We start from the raw sequence: 24039 nt of genomic DNA, 5'->3' as shown, positions 1-24039 counted from the left end.
CTATATTTTCCTCATAAATAAACTCTACTAATTTTTCTCTCTCTCCTAAACTTTACAATTTTCATCTAAAATTTTGAAATAATATTATTTTTATTTTTATTTTTTCTATGAATTTTTTATCCCTAACTTTCTCAAATTCCCTCTAAATACATGAACAAAGCAAATTTTTCATTGTCAAATTTTAGTATAAGTTTCATAATATCCATATAAATACTTATATATTTTGTTTTTTTATTCTTTTTATGCTTATATTCGTAATATATATTTTTCCTTTTTTAACAACAAGTTACTACGAATAGCGGACTACTGTTTGCCATAACAATTTGGGGTTACAAACAGTAGCTCATTGTTACTGTTCGCAGTCTCAAATTGCTATTGCAAATAATAGTACTTTGCGTGATAGATGCCTAGCAATATATCAGGTATAATTTATATATATATATATATATATATATATATATATATATATATATATATATATATATATATATATATATATATATATATATATATATATTAATATTAGATTTTTATTTCTTTATTTTATGGAACTTGTAATTATTTTAAATATTTTATTTGATCAATTCTTTTATTATAAATTGTATTGTTTAATATTGTTATGACTTTCTAATGAAATAGTTTTTTTTTTGGTTGATGTTTATTAATAATATATATATATAAGTAATTAGCATTTTTTTTGAAGAATAAATAATTAGCATATAAGTCTCAGCATACTAGGGATAAAAATAATAATCTTGAGAATGTTGATGTGGGTGAAGAACTATATAATAAGAAGAATTTTATGATATATTATAAATGTTTTGTAAGAAAATTATAAATGATAAGAATCAAAATCATTGAAAGTTTGTAAGGCTGTATTCAATTTAGAATTTCAATGACTTTTGTAGACTTTTTAAAATAAAAAGTTGATAAAAGTCTATGAATGTTTTTTATATAGACTTTTATAGAGTCTTACAAAGTTTTAAAAAGTTTTAAACGACTCTATGAAACTCAATCAAAGTTTATTAAAATCTATCATTTTAAAAGTCTTTAAAACTCTACAAAAGTCATGATTGAATACACCCCCCTAAATGTGTTAAAAATTACATAGTCACAAGACTAAATTGTTAACTTTTAAAATGAATGAATGAAATTAACAAGACTCCAATAGTCATAAGACAAAAAATGTAATTTTCTCATATATATATATATATATATATATATATATATATATATATATATATATATATATATATATATATAGTTAATTCCAGCAATGGTCCTCCGACTATTGTGATTTTCCAAAATTGGTCCTTGTCTTTTAATTTGGACGAAATGCGTTCCTGGGCGGGAACGTATTGTCGTATTCGACCTCGTCGGACGAGGATATCCCGCGACGGCATCGGAAGAAGCGGAAGTGGAAGGAGTTCTTCGAGAGGGTGATGGAAATGTGATCTTGAAGCAGGAGGAGATGCAGAGGAAGTTTCTTAGATGAGATTTCTTTATTCTTATTGTACACCTCGAGGACTCAAGAGATGGTGAGGATAAAGCTCAAGAGATCTCCTCTAAGAAAGAACAATGGTGGCTGCCAAGGATGCCACCACTCATCCCATCCCATGTAGTCGTATTAACATTAGCATTCAGGTCACTCACAAATCCCAGAAATATAATTATTATATCAAACCAACAGACATGAGTGACACAGCTTTCCACCGGAATTCCTTTTGCTTTCCTCGCCAAATCCACCGGACACAGCTAAAAAAATTAATGAAATCAACAGGAAGGAAAAGAAGACGGGAAGGGAAAGAAGAGGCATAATTAAGAAAATTACACTTATAACCCTCTACTTAACGGCTGTCAAACGCTATGTTAACGGAAGGACTAATAGTGGAACAGATTTGATAGTAAAGGGTTTATTTCGTTCAAATTAAAAGACGAGGACCAATTTTGGAAAATCAGAATAGTTGGAGGACCATTGTTGGAATTAACTCTCTCTCTCTCTCTCTCTCTCTCTATATATATATATATATATATATATATATATATATATATATATATATATATATATATATAATTATTAATATAATTATTAATATAATTTTATCATATTTTCTCAAAAAAATGTAATTTTCTCATATAATAATTAGAGTTGGGTCCGGAGTGGGTCTTAAAAAAGTAAATCTACGGTGTGTCAGGTTATATTCGGATTCTACGTACAAAACCTGCCTAATAGCCCACCCGACCCACCATGTGTATATATATTTTTGTTTTTTTACCCTATATAAAGATGATATTCGAGTAGATGTATATGTACGTATATATATGTTGTTTTAAATATTTATGGATATGTGTATCTCTATTATATTTTTAAAAAATTTGATGGGTAGAGGTTTTGTTCTTTTCTGCTCTTCAAATGCTGACCTTAAGGGAAAAATCCACAAAATTTGTTTATACTTGGAAAAATCTGGGGGAGGGCGAAATGGTGAATGGTGAAATGGGTTGGATGGTAATTATATTTATATAGGGGTCTATATAACCCGAGAAATCCGACCCACCCGCCCGACCCGAAACCCGACGGGCGAGTCCGTGGAGCGAATCGTATCCGAACCCCCCTACCCGATCCGATGCTACGCTACAAGACGGATGCAGGGGGTTCGGGTGGGAGGCAGTAAACGCCACCCGAACCCGTCCGAACATCCGATAAAACCCTAGGGTTTTTTTACCCTATGTAATACAACGTCGTTTGGTTTATATATATATATATATATATATATATATATATATATATATATATATATATATATATATATATATATATATATATATATTACCCATTTCATTAAGCGCAGCCGAGCTCCCATTTCACTCTTCTAGACTTCTCTCAATCTCTCATCTCTCATCTCTCGTTCTCTCTTTCGCTCTGGTCTTTGAGACTTTGAGTCTTACTCTCTAAGACTCTGACTCTCTGAGTTCTCTCACTCTCTCAGTCTAATTCTCTCAGTTTGTTAGACACTCACTGTTGTAGTCTGGTGGAAGCCCTATTCGGAGACTCAGAGTAGCGACTAGCGACTAGTCTGGCGGAGTGGTGGAAGCCCTAGACCCTAGTCCAGTCACCGGACTCTGGTGGAACTGTGGAACGGTGGAATAGTGGATTCGAAGCCCTTTGTTCTCGAGGGATTAATTTTGAGAAACGAAGTAATTACTAAACCCTATTTACATTTTCGTTATAGATTATTGTGTATTTGTCTTATTGATTAGGGTTTCTAATTTGTTATGATTATGTGGACTGTGATACTTGTAAATCTGTTGAGAAGTTCCGGATTGCATGTCACTAGTCCTTTGAGTGTGAATTTCTGAATTCTGTGGTTAGGGTTTCTAATTTGTTATGATTATGTGGACTGTGATACTTGTAAATCTGTTGAGAAGTTCCGGATTGCATGTCACTAGTCCTTTGACTCTTTGAGTGTGTATTTCTGAATTCTGTGATTAGGGTTTTTAATTTGTAACCTAATCTGTGGACTCACTGGACTATGATACTTGTAAATCTGTTGAGAAGTTCCGGATTGCATGTCACTAGTCCTTTGAGTGTGACTTTCTGAATTCTGTGATTAGGGTTTCTAATTTGTAACCTAATATGTGGTGGAAGCCATACTGCCCTAGCCCCTTGCCACTGTGGAAGTGTGGAACTGTGTGTGAAATACTGAAATCCATATAAATGTTAAGCATGTTGGTATTCTTGTGGAATCCATATAAATGTGGGAGTGTGTCATGTACTCATGTGTGACTGAAATCCATATAAATGATGAGCATATAAAGTAGCATACATCTACTTAGCTTGAATGCCTGATTATGGATTTCATTGTAAATTGTGATTTGTAAGTTGTAAGTTGTAACTGTGAAAATGTGAAATTGTAAGTTTATGGATATGTGACCCTTAGATCATTTATGTGCAATTCTGCATACACGATGAAATGTTCAATTAACTGAATTCTGCATGTTTAACACTTTAATTAATTGATACATGTGACAAAGCCCATTCTCTGTTGATGATTTTCAATGAGTGATTTCTCATTCTGTGTCACTGATACTTTCCCCTTTTTAGATGGAAAGTGTTAGTGGTGTTACTGGTGTATCTGGAACCCAACCTGAGTTGGAAGCACTAGCTGTAGAGACTGTTACTCCTCAGTCTCAGCAGCCTTTGCCTCCACCTGTTCCAAAGAAAAGGAAAGAGGTTGAAACCAGGTCTCCATGTTGGGATCACTTTGAAAAGATCAAAGACAGTGATGGCATTGTCATCAAAGGAAAATGTATATATTGTGCAAAAGTGTATTGCTGTGAGACCAAGAAACATGGGACTTCTTCTCTGAGGACTCACATTGTAAACTGCCTTTCCAACCTGCACCTTCTTCTGCTGGAACTCAAAGTAGTGAAGGAACTGAAGGGGTGTTGGGTACTTGGGTGTTTGATCAAGACTTGATAAGGAGAGCCTTAGCTGAGATGATTATTTTAGATGAACTTCCTTTTAGGATTGTTGAGGGGCAGGGTTTTAGAAAGTTTGTTTTAGTTTGCTGTCCTAGGTTTAAAATCCCTTCAAGATGGACTATCAGTAGGGACATTTTCAAGATATTTTCTGATGAGAGGGTGAATTTGAATAAGTTTTTTAGGACTAGTAGTCAGAGGGTAAGTATCACAACTGATACTTGGGCCTTAGTCCAGAGAATAAACTACATGTGCATAACTGCACATTTCATTGATAGTGAGTGGAAGCTGCAAAAGAAAATTATTTCATTTGTTCCTATATATTCCCACAAGGGGGAAAGTATTGCAAATGCTTTAGAGAGTTGCCTTTTGGACTGGGGTCTAAAATCAGTGTTTAGTGTGACAGTAGATAATACTTCCAGCAATGACACTGCTCTAGGATTCTTGAAGAAGAAGTTGGTCTCTTGGGGTTGTACTGCTGTTAGGTGTAAGTATTTGCACATGAGGTGCATTGCTCACATTCTTAACTTGGTGGTACAGAATGGGTTGAAAGAATGTGACAGTTTTGTTAAGAAAGTCAGGGATGCTGTTAGGTATGTGAGAAGCTCACCTGCTAGGTTGTAGAAGTTTAAATCACTAGCTGATCTAATTGGGGTGGAAGCTAAGAATTCTCTGTGTCTAGATGTCCCTACAAGGTGGAATTTCACATATATGATGCTTAATACTGCATTATTGTTTCAGAAGGTATTTGAAGCCTATGATGATCATGACAGTTCATTTAAATCTGATTTGGGTGGAAGTGTACCTGATTTCTTAGATTGGGAATCCATTCAATCTTTGGTTATGATTCTGAAATCTTTTTATGAAATGACTGTTAGGATTTCTGGATCATTGTATGCAGGGTTGCAAAAATCCCGCCTAGGCACCGAGTAATCGGCGCCTAGGCGCTAGGCGCCCCTAGGCCGTGGCGATTTCCCCACTAGGCTCCCGCCTAGGAGACCGGCCGCCTAGGCACCCGCCTAGCGCCTAATTCGGCCGCCTAGCGCCTAACTCAGCCGATTACGCCGAGTTAACTCGTCAATTTCTATCGAGTTAACAGAGTTAACCCGGCCGACTCGACCTTGCTAATTTTTTTCATTTATATGACACACACTCACACACACACACACACACACACACACACATGTATGTATGTATGTATGTATGTACCTACACACGTGCACTGTTTTCCATATTTTCAGTTAGCCGCCTAGGCGACCGCTTAGGCCCCGCCTAGGCCGTCTAGGTGCTAGGCGCTACTCTACCGCCCGACTAGCGCCTAGCGCCTATTGCAACCATGATTGTATGTGACTTCTAATACCTTCTTCTCTGAGATTTCTGATTTGTCTTGCTTGTTGAAAAATATGGAGGAAGCTACAGAAGATAGTGTTAAACTGATGTGTAAAAATATGAGGGCAAAATTTGATAAGTATTGGGGTGAGCCTGAAAAAATGAATTTTTTGATATTCTTTGCAAATATCTTAGACCCAGGGACAAAATTGAATATATGCCCATTCAGTTTAACTAGTTGTATGGTGAGGACAATGGTAAAACAATGTTTGATAAGGTTATTGTTGGCCTTAAGGAGTTGTTTGAAGATTATGTTGCATGCTTCCCTGTCCAGTCTGTTGAACATTCTGACAAATCATCTCCCTCAATAACAATATCTGATTCTGTTTCTGTTGGGAGACCTCAATCATTACTGAAATCTCAGATTAAGAAGCAAAAATTGGTGAGTGGAGATTTGTCTAGGAAAAAAACTGAGTTGGAAGTGTATCTCTCTGAGGTTATTGTGGATGGGGATGATTCTTTTGACCTTCTAAGATGGTGGAAGCAGCAATCTGAAAGGTTCCCTGTCTTATCTAAGATGGCAAGGGATATTCTAGCTATTCCAATATCAACTGTTGCTTCAGAATCAGCATTCAGTACAAGTGGAAGGGTACTTGATGCCTTTAGGAGTTCCCTAACTCCTAGAATTGTTGAGGCATTGGTGTGTGCACAGGATTGGCTAAGGTTAACCAATCAACCAATCTCTATTGAAGAAAATATTGATGATGTTGAAAGGATTGAAAAAGGTATATACTTCTAACTTCCATTTTGTATTTGTTTAATTGTTTATAAACTATATGTTTAAGTTTTAATTTCCATTTTGTATTTGTACTGCAGAGTTGTGCAGCACATCCAGCACTGGAGTTGGATTGCCTACAATTCTTGTATGTTTACAGTTTACATATTTATTTTCTTTTATGAATTCTTATTCTGAATTTGTGATTACTTATTTGATTTCATGATAAATTTATGCCTCTGTATCAGTGTATCATGTATGTGTATCAAATTATCAATGATTCAAATCAATGTCCCTCATGAGGCTGGGAAGTGGGAACTGGAACTGGAAAGTGCTCATGGCTAGGTAACATTTTAAATGTTGCTGCCATTGAGCTCAGGTATCAGTATAAGTATTGACTAAATGTGACTTGTGACTTCTGACTTCTGACTCACTATACTTATAACTGTATAAATATTCATTATTGTGCAATGATGATGCTTCCACCATGTTCTCTGAATATATAGAATTGGGTTTGGTATGTTGCCTGTGAAGTGTGGTGTTTATGCCATACTCATTGAGTAGTGTTCCCCCAATCCTAAATTGATATGGAAAAAAAGCTATCTGAGCACTCTTTGAGTCTTTGCTATTTAAATATAATCCATTAATTGTTCCAGTATAAGTATTATTGTGCAATGATGATGCTTCCACCTTCTATGAATATATAGAATTGGGTTTGGTATGTTGCCTATGAAGTGTGGTGTTTATGCCATACTCATTGAGTAGTGTGCCCCCAATCCTAACTTGATATGGAAAAAAAGCTATCTGAGCACTCTTTTAGTCTTTTACAGTTTCTGTCAATCCATTGTTCCACTTATTCTGTTTTTATGTCTTCACTTATCAGGAAGAAGAATAGACTAATAGAGATTAGAGACAGAGTACTCTATATTATATAAATCATATATTCATATATTACTTTTGGAGTTTTGGATTTCTGGTTTTCTTTTGCTCAATGGCTGAAATATGAAAGCTGAATGCTGATGTGCTGATTGGAGAATGATGCTGCTGCATGCTTGCCTGCTTGGAGATTGGAGAATGATGCTGATTGCTGAATTGTTGTCTTGTTGATTGTTATATTTTTGCTATGAAGAATTGAACTTCTCATTAACAGCACGTTTGGTTCACGGAATGAATTTTGAGGTAATAGGAATGCTATTCCATAAGGAATGGAATAGGCAAGGAATAGAATAGGAATTGTATTCTAATGTTTGGTTCGCGGAAGGAATAGACTTTAGGAATTATATTACAGTGTTTGGTTGATTTAAGGAATAGAAATAAAATATGTTTTAAAAGACATAAATACCCTTATAAAAATATGTGATGGTGGCAATGGTGGTGGTGGTGGTGGCAATGGTGGTGGTGGTGGTAGCGATGGTGGTGGCGGTGGTGGTGATGGTGGTGGTGGTGCTGGGGTGGTAGTGGTGGTGGTGGTGGCAGTGGTGGGGGCGACTGTGGTGGTGGTGACGGTGACGGTTGTGGCAATGGTGGTGGGGGCGGCGACGGTTGTGGCGGTGGTGGTGGTGGCGGTGGCGGTGGTGCTGCTGGGTGGTGGTTCTGGTGGCGGTGGTGGTGGTCGTGGCGACGACGACGATGGTGGTGGCAGTGGTGGTGATGGTGGTGGTGGCGGTGGTGGTGCTGAGGTGGTAGTGGGGGTGGTGGTGGGGGCGGTGGCGGCGGTGGTGGGGGCGGCGGCGGTGGTAGGGGCGGGGAAGGTTGTGGCGATAGTGGTGGTGGTGGCGGCGGCGGCGATGGTGGTGGTGGTGGTGGCGGCGGCAGTGATGGTGGTGGCAACGACGGTGGTGAAATAGGATAAATTTATGTATAGGATAAAAAAATTAGGTTAAAGAAAGGGGTAAAAAAATAGATTCTAAAATCTATTCCTGAGCGTTCAGTAATAGGCTAATACCAGGGGGCCCCCTAGTAATAGCTATTACCATATTTGAGGTAATAGGCTATTACCAGGAATAGTATTCCTGGTAATAGAAATGGTTACCAAACAAAGGAATAGGCCTATTACTGGGAATGCTATGCCATTCCCGGCCTATTCCGTGAACCAAACGGGCCATAAAAGTTTTAATGTTGTAAGCTAATATGTAAATTTGTATGTTTTGAAGTTTCAGTTCTAGCTTCTAAGTTCTAAGTTCTAACTTGTAATTTTGTTAATTTGATTATATGTTTAAAGTTTTATAAGTTTACTTATGTTATTTTTGTTGTTAAGTAGTTATTAATTACTAGTTAGGGGCTTATAGTACTTAAGTAGTTATTTAGTTAAGTGTTCCATGAAATGATTATTTGATTTGTACATTGTCATAAAACCGAAATACCAACCGGATATCCGACCGAACCGATCATACCCGAACATACAAATAACCGAACGGATAAGTCAACAAAATAAAACGGATAGGGTAGTCAACATTCAAATCCGAAATCCGATCGGAGGACTAGTTCCGCCATCCGACCCGTCCGATTGCACACCCCTATATTTATATATGAGGATATCATGCCAAATAAATTACTATTTCTCTCTCTTTTTTTTTTTTTTTTTAATGTATGCATTATTCAATTTATATTAGTAATTTTATTTTATTTTATAATAAATTTGATTTTATTAGTCTAATAACACAATACATATAAATAATAATATTATCTTAAACTTATATTACAACACAACATAACTAAAATGTTCATAAAATTGTGTCCCGTATCATACTAATTTACTAAGATTGAAAGTATATGTAACAGACTTGAATAGTGATAACTGAAAAGTCATATCGACTCCTGCAACAAGCATTTTCTTCACTTTTCTTCTTTACCGTATACCAGAGCCAGAGGGCAGAGGCGAGTGTACCAGCCATCCACTATCCTTCGGCTTCTTCTGCGAGTATACAAGAGACGAATATACCAAAGGCGACGCTCCGAGGAATGAAGTACTAGACTCGGCGAGTTCACTCTTGTCTACCGTCCGATCCTGTCTACTCGGCTCCAAAGACGGAGTCACCAAAATCATCTGTTGGCTCATGCCTATCTCCTCGTCCAAGGTAAACCATCTTCATCTCAAAGAATAGCATTTGAGTATATTTTATTTATGATGTGCATTTTTGAGCCCTAGTTGAACAGATATGAAGAATTAGAGTTGAACATATATGAGATTTTGCTTTGTAATTTGCTTGGTAACAGAGTAATGAGAGATGTGGTGATTTTTAACCTGCTTAATTTGGAGCCCCAGTTCGAGATTAAGATGAGTTTTGGTTTGTAATTGCCTGGTAATCTGCTTAATCTGCCTGGTTTAAGATGAGTTTTGGTGCATTTTAAACTGCCTGGTTATTATTATTAACTACTGTTTAATATGTTTTTTTTTTTACTTAATCTGTTATTATTAATCTGCTTATTCTATTTTTTTTTTTTTTTTTTGCTTAATCTGTTGTTATTAAACAGCTTCTATCTCTTATATCTCTTCTACATTGTGGATTTAGTGGTGCTAATTATCTTATCTTAGATAGCAGGAGGTTTGTTCTAAGTTATCAGAAACCCCCTTGAATCTGCTTCTATTATTAATTGGCTTCTATCTGTTCTATTATTAATATGCTTCTACCTCTTCTATCAGAAACCACATTGAATCTGAAAGCTATAGCCCCTCAGTTATGGGGTATAAGATGAGATGGCAAATGCTGTAAACAGTCCTTGTGTAGTCTGGCTGTTCGGCTGCCTCTTGCAATTGCTAATGCCTATTACTAAGGAAAAAAGAAAAGTAAAAGGAAAGATATATTGGATTGGTTAAAAAGCAAAATTTGTATTGTAGTTTGATTTATGCTATTAGTAATAGGTGTCCTGAAACTGTTGGTTTGGTTTGGTGCAAACTTCATGTATTGTAAGTTTGTAACAACTGCAATTGCATTTTTGTGTTGCTAAGTTGGGAGGACGTATCACGACAACTTTTGGTTCTTTTGATATTCGTAATTACTGTTAGAGAAAAGAACAATGATGTATTTTTATTGACTAGAAACTGAAATAAAGAAACAGGAAGTCCTAAGACTTTTCCCAACAAGAGTTTTAGGCTCTTTCCCCAACTACTAAAGCTTAAAGACTAAGGATAAAGTTTTGGATGCCCTCCTCTCTTGAGGAGGTTACAATTTATAATGCAATGCAGAAAGTAAATATAGTAGAGGGAGAGAATTGAGAAGCTGATTGATTTCTGTCAGGTTGCATGATTTAAGCTTGTCCCTTGATCAGTGTGTTGATTGTTTGATTTGCCTGATTTTCTGTCCAGATTTCTTGCTTTCCAATCTTGTGTTGATTCCCTTTTTTTGCGTGAGTAAACCACCCATTCCCTTGGGTGTGTATCAGTTACCTTCTCTATTTATTTATTTTTTTGCTTATTATTATTAACTGTTATTTTTATTATTTAAGCTGCAAATTCCAGCTACAAATAAAAAAATAATCTTAAGTTGCTAACCATGTTTGCCTTTTTGATTTCTCAGTTTTTAAGCTGCAATTTCTCAGTTTTTCTGCTTTTAGCAAGTATAATGTTAAGCTTTGACAGGCTCATAATTATTGCTGTTGATATAAATAGGCATAGTGATCTAGCTAGGTCGATATTAGGCCATATTGCTGCTCTTCTTCTTGTTTGCCTCCCTGTTTTTACACCTTTAATTTAGTAGGCTAAGAAGTAAAGGCATTGGTTATGTACTTATGTTGTTTGTGCAGTGGCCAAGTGATCTAGCTAGGTCGATATTAGGCCATAATTATTGCTGTGCATTTGCTGGTATGCAATATATTAATGACTGTGCATTACTGCATTTGCTTAGATGAATAACTTCGCAGAAACGAATGAGGTTGAAGCAAAATGGCCTGATATAGCCATTATAGAATTTTTGAGAATTCTAAATGAAGAGTGAAAAAAGTACGGCTGGACAGCTTTCATTAAAAGTTAAAACCCTCAGATTGGAATGAAATTGATCGTGAGATGATGGAGTTTATTGGTTTAAGTTATGGAATGACTAAACTTAAAGGAATATAATAGGCTGAAATTGATGTACACGTAGTTTTCTGAGTTGGTTTATCATATGAGGGTAACATATAATCCAGTTACAAACATTGTGGAGGCATGTGAGGATACATGGAAAAAATTCTACGCGGTATGAAACCAAAATTCTTGTTCTATTAGTTTAATAATGATATCCAATTATTTCATTCAATTGTATAATTTAATAATACATACATTTATGTTTGAAACAGAAGCATCTTAAATTCAAGTTTTTTAAGAAAAATGGTTGCAAACGCTACGAGCTAATGGCTGATGTATTTGCCCTATCTGTTGCTACTGGGAGGTCTTGCCAACTCGTCCATGCAAATGCCACCTAACTCTGATGATGAATGCCTTGATGAGGATGAGTTCTTCATTGTGCAAGACCATCATCAACTGCAACTGATACAGGTGGTACCAATTCCAAAGGGAATAGGAGTTTGGATGACATGATGGATATTGGTGGTAGCACGAGGAAGAACACTAACAAGAAGTGGAAGGATCAGATAACCGATGTATTGAAAAGTGTTAGTGCCACTATGAGCTCAAAAGAACAATGCCGAAAAGCCAGGGAAGAGGCTAGTACAATGAGTACGGCGGCTGCTACCCCATATACCATGAAAACTTGTATTGAGATTTTTGAAAAACATGAGTGTTATTCCCCCCTCTGCCATTAATGCTACCCCATATACCATGAAAACTTGTATTGAGATTTTGAAAAACATGAGTGGGATTCACCCTCCCCCCCCCCCCCCCCCCCCCCCCCTCTGCCATTAATGCAGTTTTTCAGCAATTGACAAATCCTGACATCCGTGAGGGCTTCATAGAAATGCCACCTGAATGACAACGTGATTGGGTGTTATCTTTAAAGTGAATGTGTTGAACTCGTGCCAGTTGACTGGCTTTGTTGTCATATGTTTGTTGAATTTGTTGAATTGTTGTTGTTACTGCTTAAGACTTTAAATAGACTTGTTGTATGTGACCCAACTTTATTAGCACATTGCTGAGTTTGTTTGTATTAATACTTATGCTAGTTTGAAATATCAAGACTAATTTTTTTTCCAAATGTCTATTACACTTCATATTGCGAGGATAATGTCACAATAGGTTTATACTAGTTCTAATAGCTCTACTAACAGTGATGATGATTATGTATCGATAATTTCAGTTGTAGCATGCTTATTGATGGAAGAGGTAGAGAGGATGAGAGAAGATATAATGTGTATTGCATTAACCGTAGGATAATACAAGAGTACAAATACAAGAGTACAAGTACAAGATATCTACACCTACACAATAGGGAACTAGTTGAGGTATAACTAACTACAACCACTCAAGACCTGATATCGCTAACACACCTCCTAAGCACAAGGTTGAAGGGAAATAACATTGAGATTGTCTCGAAGAACCTCAAAACGCGGTGCCGGTAGCGGCTTTGTGAAAATATTAGCCATTTGATCCTTCGTGGACACGAAATTAACCTGGAAGTCCCCGGAGGCCACCTTGTCCTGAATGATGTGGTAGTCAATCTCCACGTGCTTAGTCCTAGCATGAAACTCAGGATTAACACACAAGTACGTGGCGCCAAGGTTATCACACCACAAGGTGGCCGAGCGACCAGAATGCAGCCCAAGTTTACGTAACAAAGAGACAACCCACGTGACCTCAGCAGATACTGAGATACATCAGCAAGACCCTTGTATTCAGCCTCAGTCGAAGAACGAGCCATTGTCCATTGTTTGTGCGACACTCAGGAGACAAGGTTAGAGCCTAGGAATATCGTGAAGCCACTGGTTGATTTTCGATCCACTAGACAACCAGCCTAGTCGGAGTTTGAAAAAGCATGAATATCACAAGAAGATGAAACAGATAACCACAAACCATAGTCTTGCGTGCCCTTAACATAGCGAAGAACACGTTTGAGAAAGCCCCAATGCTCCTCAGTCGGAGCATGCATAAACTGGCACAACTGATTGACCGCATAGGAAAGGTCCGGACGCATAATGGTCAAGTACTAAAGGGCACCAGCCAAACGTCGGTACTAGGTGGGATTATCAAATAGCTCAATCGCGGAAACCACAACCCGAGTCACCGAGGCAGGAGTCGCAGCAGCTTGTAGTCAGTCATACCGGCTCGCTTCAAGAGATCACCCATATACCTGCTTTGTGAAAGAACCAGACCCCCGTCAACCGACAGAGTCTCAATGCCAAGAAAGAAACTAGGCGTGCCAAGGTCCCTTATCTTAAAAGTAGAGGAAAGACGCTGCAGAAGAGTGTTAATAAGCATAGGATCATTTCCCATCATAATGATATCATCTACGTAGACAAGAAGAAAAACTCGCGAGTTACCAGCCGAGTAATGGAATAGGGACACATTAGTTTTAGAAGAGGAGAACCCTATGGATAACAAGAAATCATGCAGGCATTTGAACCACGCCCGAGGCGCCTATTTCAGCCTATATAGGGACCGCTGAAGAAGACAGACGTGATCAAGATGCACAGAATCAGAATACCCGGGAGGCTGCCGCATATACACGGTTTCCAAATGCCCATTGAGGAAGGCATTATGGGCATCCAATTAACGAAGTGTCCAGCCCCGCGAGACCGCAAGGGACAATAGAATCTGCACCGTAGTCGGCTTGACCACCGGACTGAAGGTGTCACAAAAGTCTTCCCCAGCCACCTGGTTGAAACCCTTGACAACTAGGCGCGCCTTATAGCGCTCCACAGATCCGTCAGCCTTGCGTTTGGTGTGGTACAACCACTTGCAACCTATAATATTCATGCCAGGCTCAATCAGGACTAGCCGCCAGGTATGATTGTGCAGGAGCGCATTAAACTCCTGGTCTATGGCTTCGCGCCACTGAGGGTGACCCACAACTTGGGAATAGCAAGTGGGATCTACAGAGTCACTCAACACAGTCAGGGCATGAAACTGCTCACCAGTGCCTCGAGTCATATGACGCAAGCGCATAACATGAGATCGCTCCTTAGGTTCAGCACCCGAACCACGCCGCCAGGTCGAGGGGAACAACGGGCCTACATTAGGAGCAACACCACCAACAGCGGAGGGAGCCACAGTCGGAGGCACCGACTCCCCAGCAATAGGCACCACGAGACCAGAGCCCCAAGGTACAACAGATTCTGGAGACACAGATCGAGTCAAATCCTGCAAGGAAGAACCTGAGGCAAAGGGGAACACATTATCGAATCTAACATCGCGACAGATAAAGATCTTTCTAGTATTAAAGTTCATGCAATGATACCACCTAAACGACATAGGATACCCAAAAAGGACACACGGGGCAGACTGAAACTCTACATTGTGCCGATTATACGGTCGAAGGTACGGGAAACAGAGACACCTAAACACCCGAAGGAAATCATAAGAGGGAGGGATTTTATATAGACGATAGTAGGGGCTATAAAGCTGTAAGGCCGATGAAGGGAGACGATTTATCAAGTAGATGTTTCAAACGCAGAATCCCAATGTTTTAGGGGAACTGGCCCTCCAGCCAGGAGAGCCAAACTGGTCTCAACAATGTGCTGATGCCGGCGCTTAATCCGACTATTTTACTCGTGTGTATTGGTGTAACACCCCCAAATTCTAAATACAAGAAACCAAAGAAATGCCGAAGCGAATTCAAATAATAAATAACTAAACAATTTAAATTTAACTAATTAAAGCATATGTTCTCCCTAATTAGAGTTTCATTTTTTTTTTTTTTTTGGGAGCTAAGATGGTTGATCTCATTGGCTAAAATGAACATTCTAGCTATTTTGATATTTTTGGGACAATTTTTCTGGTTTGATAATTGAATATGAGAATGTTGTTATGTTGTATGTGTGAAATTTTACCATTGAACATGCAGTATTTATATATTATTTCTTATGAGAATTTAAATTTAAAATTTACTTTATAATCATTATTTTTTTCATACTCCCCTCTTATTTATAACTTGGAAAACTAAACAACATGAAAATCAGAATAACATTGAAAAATGTTATTAATTAATTAATTATCAAGCAAATAAACAAAATAAAAATGATAAATATAATTAAAAAATATCAATTCCTCTAATGCCAAAACTACGTCATTTTGCACCGAATATTTTTTTTTATTTTTTTTTATAAAAAAAATCTTCTGCTTTATTATTATAGAGTAGGATAGATTTTTTAAATTTTGTAAAAAAATTGGAACAAATTCTCGGGTTAGTCCATATCTCCACGCACACTCCACTCTCTGAGATATTTTTGTTCCAAGAAAATGAAAGCCAAAAACAATTACTACTATTATTAACACCAATTTTTATGCAAATAATTCTACTAAGCTCGGAAATGGCGATTTCGCTGTTCCTTTCTTCGCCTCCTGTCGTCTCGCCGCCCTTCTCCGCCAAACCCCACCGCCATTTCCACAACCGCAGAAGAATAATTATTCCCTCCGCATCCTTCCGGAACAACAACTCTCTGCCGGAGACGGAGTGCCCCGTCCCGTTGGAGCAGCAGCCCGTGAACGAATACAAGGCCCTGTCGGAATCCTTCCCTTTCGCCTGGGCCTCCGGCGACTTGGTCGAGTACTGCTCCCGCTTGTTCGTCACCGGAGCTTCGTTTGGGCTGTTCGTGGGGCTGCCCGTCCTGTGGTTCGGGTCGGTTGGGCCCGAGTCCGACCCTTTGAAGCCGGTATTGGGCGCCGCGTCTAGTGGGCTTTTCGTGGTCACTCTCGCCGTTGTGAGGATGTATCTTGGCTGGGCCTACATTGGCAACCGCTTGCTCAGTGCCACTGTTGAATGTAATTTCTAAAAGCAATATTTTGTGATTCTTAATTTTTGTTTTTTGAAAAAATATAATTTGAGAAATTAATTGCTTATTTCTTTGTTTGATTGATATTTGCTGAAGATGAAGAGACTGGCTGGTATGATGGACAGGTATTTCTATTTCCTTTTTTTTTTTTTTTTTTTAAATCTTAAATTCATGATTACTTGAGTTAATATCGAATTTAGTCCACGATTATAGTGTGTTTTTTGATTTAGTCCTAAATGACTTTTTGTACTTAATTAGATCATCGACTTTGATTGCTTTACCCAATTGAGTCATCTGTCATCTATTAAGATAGTTTGGTTCGCCTCAATTAATATCTAATTTAGTCTTGGACTATACTAGTTTTACCAACTTAGTCTTAAACTGAGGTGGCTTTACCAAATTTAGTCATTTGACTATAGTGGTGTTTCTTGATTTAGTTCTTGAATCTAAAAGCCGAAGACTCAATTGGGTAAAAATCGCTTAGGACTAAATCGAGAAAATTCACTATAGTTGAAGACTAAAATGTGTATTAACTCTGATTACTTCAGGAGGTTGGTGTGCAAGTACAAACTACAAACTTACAAATTCTAAAATTATTTTTGTACTTTGAGCAATTTTATCTCTCTTCCCCCTCACCCACCCACCTCCCTCTAATTTTTTCATTGTATTGCATTTACATATAAAGCAAAGGCTATGGTGCCAATTGACACTAGTGCTGACAATACCGAATACAACTAAGTTTACCATGTTTTTTTGGTTGCATTAGGTACTGTCGACCTGTCAGCACCCATGCCAATAGTATCTAGTTCTTGATTATTACTAGTGTTGTAAAAATCGGCTTAGACAACCGCCTAGGCTTTAGACACCCCTAGGCCAAGGCAAAAATTGCCTAGGCTTTAGACACCCCTAGGCCAAGGCAAAAATAGGTGTAGGCAGTTCTTAGTCGGCCAACTCGCCACCGAACTCGGTTGGAACTCTTTCTTTGAATTGGTTTTTCCGCTCAATACGATGTCGTTTTGAGCGGAATATTGTTTTTTAAAATTAGGCGGCCACCTAGGCGCCCTCCCTATCGCCCGAATAGCGCCCAAGGCCTTCTGCAACATTGATTATATAATAATGTTATTTGCACACTCTAATTTTTATGCACATTTACACAAAGTTGACTTAACTTTATCTAGACCCACAGTTGTTAAGTATTGGGTAGTGTATTGGTTTATTTTGAAGGTACTGATAAAGCCAAATCAGTTTTGCTTAGAAGTACGTAAAAATTAGAGTGTGCAAATAGTATTATGCTATTACTTATTTACCAAAAATAAAAGACAAATGAGAACCCGGGGCCGATTCTATTCCTGTCCTCTAGTATATTATTTTGGGACCAATCCAGACCATAACCATCAGCTCCCAGGTATGTCCAGACTGGACTAGCAACTATAAGTCTATAACTATGTTGCTATGCTGTTTATTAAATTTGAGAATTTAATAGTGAATTGTAGTTGGAAGATCTTATATAACATACTATAGAAATACTGTGCATGTTGCCAGAATATTCTTAACCCTGATTGTTCAGACATGTTCTGTTTTTGATTAATAAATCTGTTCCCTTTGTACTGCCTAGACTACCCTCTTGTTAAATTTCAATATAAAAATGTTTACTTTATCAGGAAACGAATCTATTCAAACTCTTCTTTGGTCACCCTGTCACTATTTTATTCAACTATATTAAGTTTCTTTTGAACAACACTAAAAAACTGAATCCAATCAATTAGCTAGAACTCATGACCTTATAAACCCATATGTTCTCTCTTATTTTTTCAATGTGAGGCTCTTAACAAGCTGCAAACAACTGAGTGAGAAATTTTAATTGTCTTCACTCGTCTTTGGATAGTATATTGATTAAGATATGCTGAAGGCAGAAAGTAAACCTTTGCTCAAAATGAAAATGGCCATTTACTTTTATTTTACACAGCTAAATGAGATTTCTTACGTCCCATATGTTCAATGTAAGATGGCCTTTTATGCATCTTTTTTTCCTCCATTTATTCTATCATTTCCACAATATGTGTGCATGAATAAGTTTTTTCTTGGCAGATGTGGGTGAAGACTCCTGAAATTTTGGCACGGGACCGTCTCTTGGGTTCATTTTCTGTAAGTAGTTTAGAACTGTGCAGATTGTGTAAATTATTTGTTGGATTTCAGGGCTGCATTAAGCTTACTTCCCAGTAAGTCAAGCACACATAACTACAGAGTTTTTTGACTATCTGGTTGTCATATCCTATTTAAAACCAATTCATGATAAGTAGGTGGACATTAACCATTTAACCAGATCCCTCCATGATAAGCCATGGCGGCCAACCCGGCCACCGCCCAACATTATTCATAAATTGCAAGTAATTAGTACTTCAGAGATCTTAAGTGCCCTTTACTTTTTCTGGCATCTGCCCACAGGTGAGGCCAGTCCTCGGCAGATTAAAGAACACCCTCGTGGTTCTTGGGACCTCGTTGCTTCTGTGCGCTGGCCTTCTTATATCTGTTGAGAGCAGCCAAAAGGTGGGCAATTTGCCATCACAAGAAGTTGGCGGTAGATCTGTTCCTGGAGTTTACAGCGATGAATCTGCAAGAACATTTGAGGGAGATGCATTTTGTGGTGAACCTGACCTTAGTTGATGGCAGCAGGAGCCCAACATTTGTTATATACTTGTTTGTATACGATCCCAATTCTGTACAGTACTAGTAGTAAATCCAGAATAGATGTATTCTGTCCGTACAGGTAGTTCAGTTGGTTCTTGGGTGGTAGATTGTGAGCAAGAATAAATGTATTAAGAAGAAAAGTGATGAAACATAGGAGTATATAGAACTACATAATAAGCTTGTATTTGATCATTTTCAATTTTTCACCTAGTTAGGTAAGCAAGTGATCAATATCCTTATTTTTGTTTGGAAAAATGCACAACCTGTCTCCTACTTGTATTCTTCCAAAGGAAACAATATTTTATGTTCATTAATTAACTCTATCACAAAATAAGTTAAAGTAATTTTATAGTATGCATTTACCACTTTGTTTTGTTGTGCTTTTTGTATTCTTCCGAAGGGCATCCACATCAATAGTTTTTGGTGTGGTTTTTGAGGATAACAAGTAAGTTTATGTGGAGAAGAGGGGAGACATGAAAAAGAAAAAAAAGAAAAAAAAAATCCTTCTTGTAAGGAGCTGAATTTTACTCAGAAAAGTGGGTACTACCATGGTAAATATGGCTTGCATTTGGTCACGTGCGGAGTAATCAATGCCCAGCGGGGTGCATGCACTGCACGCGCTTGTTGGGCACGTTAATCTGTTGTTTTTGTTTTTTTTTTTTTCTTTTTTCCTTTCCATCTCATCTTTTTTTTCCTAGTCATATATGCAAAAACTACAACTATTGGTGATGCTCTAATAGTAATATCAACTCCTTTTTTATTGAAAAATATTTAGTGCTCCTATATTTACTATTCATAAACTTGTCACTTTTTTTTTAGTACACTCTAACCTAGCTATCTATAGTATTTACTCAACAAATTATGCGGATATTTGATTAGGATGAGACTTGAACTTGAGACCTTCATTTTTTTTTTGTCACCTCCTTATGTAGCAAGTTTTAATTGGTTAAGATATAAAATAAAAAGAAAAAGAGAGGAAAAACAAACCAATTAAAATTTGCTACATTGAGTGACAAGTTTGTGAGTGATAAATGTAGGGGCATTAAGAATCTAATTTGGATGTCTCTTATGTTGAAAGTAATTATATCATTAAGTCCTGAACTATATTTTATGTGTTGGAAAAAAATTAGCTAAATTGATCATTTTGTGATATAATTTTTAGTGAGATTTATTTCTAATTTCGATCAGGTCACTCAATATAAATAATGAGTGAATGATAAATTGATCCTCAAATGTACCTATTTGATTTGGGAGGTTAAGTAGCATTTATTTTATATATTAAAAAAAAGATGTGAATTTGCACTAATATATATACAACTCATCTTTGTAAAGAGTTTGAATTGTATAATAACTCTTTCTTGTACACAAGTGTTAAGTGTTAACTGCTAACTGCTACAGTTTTACCAAAATTTTGAATTTTTCCCAACGAGGTGAGAACATTAGCTTAGGTTGAAAGCCTTGTTGCTCATTGGTTTGGTGATATTTTCAAACTTGGGTTGTATTTTTTTTGAAACCATGAGTTAATTTTTATCAACTTTTAGGAATTAATTATGAAACTTTGTAACGAGTTAAACATTTATTTTTAAATTCAAATTTTGAATGTAATAAATGCTAATGAATTTCATTCTCCTATATGCAGAATGTAAATATGATTTTGGAGACTTCAAAATTCTTATTTCCTCTTCCTCAAAATTCTCTCTATTTCTCTAGTTTATGCTAACACTTCTATTAAAAATTACGAAGTGTTCACTTTGGTTTAAGTTCACTAAAATGTTTATATTTGAGTGCTCAAATATTTACGTGTAATTCATTGCATCATGAGAAATTAACGCTTCAACGCTTATAACACCCTTAAGAGGAAACGAATCAATTTTAAGAAAAGTGTATGTATCACATGTCTTGAATTTTAATTTGTTGAATATTTGGACTAGTTTTGTAGAATTTTATTTCAAATTTTGTAGAAATTGTCTACATTATGAATACTATCAACACAAGTTAAAAAAATAAAATAAAAAAAATCAACACAAGTTAAGTTGTGAACTATAAAATAGAAATATAGAAACCCCATTCTTTTAAATTCACCCACACATTAGTGATTTTTCCTACTTGAGAGGTTGAGGTGGATCATATGTATTCTATGTATTGGTATAGCTAGGAATGTGATCTGATTTTGAGATTTCCTCACCTAGCAGCATCTGAATGCCTTGTGGTCCTCGGGATGATATTTTGATTGTTGCAAACTCACCCCTCATTTTCACAACTTTTTCTAGCTACATTAAATGGAGGATGAAATAAGAGATTCAAAGTTTCACATTCCTTTTTTTTTTTTTTTTTTTTTTTTAAATCTAAAAAGAGTGTAATTTATTACTATTAAGAGCAAGCCCACAAAGTGAACTCAATTAGTATAGTTTTTTCACAAGTTTTTAAGAGTCAACTAAGAGAAAATGATGAAGGGAAAAAAATAAGAAAAAAAAAAAGAAAAAAGAAAAAGAAAACAAAAAAACAATAAATGAGGGTGGTCACCAGTTGGTGATGCTGGTGCGCTTAACGTGCATGAACTTTTGTTTTTGTTTTTGTTTTTGTTTGTTTTTTTTTTTTTTTAAATATGTTTGGTGGGGGCCCACATTAGGAGACAAAAAAGTAATTATCCTGCCAGACACTTTTTCTTTCTCTCTCCTATTTCTCTATCTTCCACCTCACATTTGGCCTCACAAAAAAACCACCTAAAAACTACTAATAAGGGATGCTCTAAATGATTTTACATGGTTTTTGCTGGTTTTGAAATTGAGTTGGAGGAGAGAGATGAGAGGAGAGAAAAAAAAATGAATTACTACAATTAAGGTTTTTTTGTGGGACACATTGCTTAGAAAAGATAAAATAAAAAATATTCACTGTAGTTGTGCATTGGGCACACCTGCCGCGCCAGCTAGGTGTGTAAAAAGCAAATAAACTTTTGTTTTGTTTTGTTTTGTTTTTGTTTTTTTTTTTTTTAAATCTTTTTCCCTTTTTACTCTTTTTCTTACTTGGCTCTGAAAAAATTATCCTAAAAATTGAAATCTTAAAAATGCTCTAAGTTATACCAAATTTTAAGAGGTAGTCTAATCCTATATATGGATATTGTTAAACTCTTATTAGTGGGAACAAGGATTAATTATACAAATTTGGCAAGGTGATCTAATCTCACAAGTACTAGCTAGTGCCACTCTTATTAATAGGCCTATCAAAGTTTCTTTGATGTATGAAAGCCACATCTTAATATAGAGAATGCAATTCATATTAATGGATTCTTAATAGGTAAACACTATACGGACATCACACACATTAAGACTAAATATATATAAACATGACCTGTTAAGTTATGATTCTTATTACTCATACAAACATATAATATTTAAACAAGTTAACACAATAAACACATTTAGTTAATAAGTTTTTAAATAAATACAATAATAATCTACTTGAATTTGCTAACCCATTAATACAGTTAAAATTTATTATTAAAATTTTAAAAGAATATATATATATATATATATATATATATATATAACAAATGCGCTCCACAATTCAATCTACATAAAATATATTATATTATTATCTATATACCTTAGTTAAAAGTTAAAACAAATAAATTGCTTAATTAACATCTTTTAACAAATAATTAATATTACCCTTAGCACGTCGTAAACAAGTTTGTGTGAACATGGTGACAGTGTAAATTAGACAGGGGGTAGGGATACAGAGTAACACTACAAAAATAAGAAATTATGCAATGAGAAAGTATTGTTGAGCTCATTTAGTCAGAAGAAGCCAGAGCTATGTGATCATTGAGGTTGTATAAGAGCAATTACAAAGAGTAGTAGGAAGTAGAAGATGAGAGCATCTACATCAGAGGAAAAATAGAGGAGAATTTATTACTTTTGAGGCCAAAATGCCATGGTGACAGAGAGAGAATCAAGAGAGAGAAAGGGTGGGGAGCATCTGCAAAGGTTGGGATATTACTCTGTTCAAGAAAAAGAATTAATGATGGAGGAGAAAGAACTAATAGAGAAATGACATGTTTTTTTTTTTTTTTTTTTTTTTTTTTTTTTTTTTTTTTAAATCAGTTTTGATTTTTTTCCCTCTCCTCCCACATTATTATCTTTCCTACTCACTCTTACATTCTCCCCCTAATATCCCCAACTGATAAGGATGCTCTGACCTTAAACATGCTAGAGAAGCGTTATTTATAATGACTCTTGGTAACTGGGCTTGACGTCAGGCCCTATTTGGTAAATGACCATTAGCTGATAGCTGTTTGGTATAATTTCTTGTCAAAAAGTTAATTGAAAAAGTTACTTTGAGTAGCTTTTTGAATTTTAATATTTTGGAGTTAAAAAAAGCTAATTAAACAAACACTTATATTGATTTTTTAATCAAGTCAAATAGTTAATAGTGGTCAAATAAGTCAAAATTGGTCTCCAATGTATTCTAGTTAGTAGCGGCTAATGACCGGTCAACATGTTCAATGTATGGCCAGTCGACATGACGTGCCTAAAGATAACGCTAACATTATCCTCGCAAATCTCTCCCACTTTCAAAATTGGGTCTCACTTTTACATCATCCCATTTGCAAATCGTATACTATTCACACTACATCCCTACAAATCTCTTTTAACTCTAAAAAATGGATCTACGTTCATTTTATATTATATATATAATAATAAAATAATAAAATAATAACAAAGAAATAAAAAAAATAAAGAAAAGGACAAATTTGGGCTGCCTTGCAATACAAAAGTACAATAAGGTTGCCATTCGGCAGCCTTTTTTGTACTTTACAAACTTGCTAGAATTGCAAGTTTGCAATACACATAAAAAAAAAAAAAAATTCATGTGACATGTCAAATCATATTGCAAATGGGTACACT

At 36.2% G+C, this 24039-nt stretch overlaps 2 protein-coding genes across 2 annotated transcripts; both read left to right on the top strand.

Annotated features, from left to right (window-relative positions):
* Nucleotides 1–9387: 9387 nt before the first annotated feature.
* On the top strand, nt 9388–12399 carry LOC109185023. Its single transcript, XM_019335022.1, has 3 exons — nt 9388–9660; nt 11428–11475; nt 12053–12399. The coding sequence occupies exons 1-3, from the start codon at nt 9640–9642 to the stop codon at nt 12320–12322; spliced, it is 339 nt and encodes a 112-aa protein (XP_019190567.1). The 5' UTR covers nt 9388–9639; the 3' UTR covers nt 12323–12399.
* Nucleotides 12400–15830: 3431 nt separating this feature from the next.
* Nucleotides 15831–19446, top strand: LOC109185022 (uncharacterized protein ycf36). The gene is made up of 4 exons (XM_019335021.1): nt 15831–16433; nt 16541–16569; nt 18533–18589; nt 18890–19446. Exons 1-4 carry the CDS (start codon nt 15956–15958, stop codon nt 19106–19108), a joined length of 783 nt encoding a protein of 260 aa, XP_019190566.1. The 5' UTR covers nt 15831–15955; the 3' UTR covers nt 19109–19446.
* Nucleotides 19447–24039: the final 4593 nt, after the last annotated feature.

The sequence above is a fragment of the Ipomoea nil genome, unplaced genomic scaffold (assembly GCF_001879475.1).
Source record: "Ipomoea nil cultivar Tokyo-kokei standard unplaced genomic scaffold, Asagao_1.1 scaffold1303, whole genome shotgun sequence".
Classification (NCBI taxonomy): Eukaryota; Viridiplantae; Streptophyta; class Magnoliopsida; order Solanales; family Convolvulaceae; genus Ipomoea; species Ipomoea nil.
The sequence above is the reverse complement of the archived record's forward strand: the minus strand, read 5'-3'. Positions and strand labels throughout refer to the sequence as shown.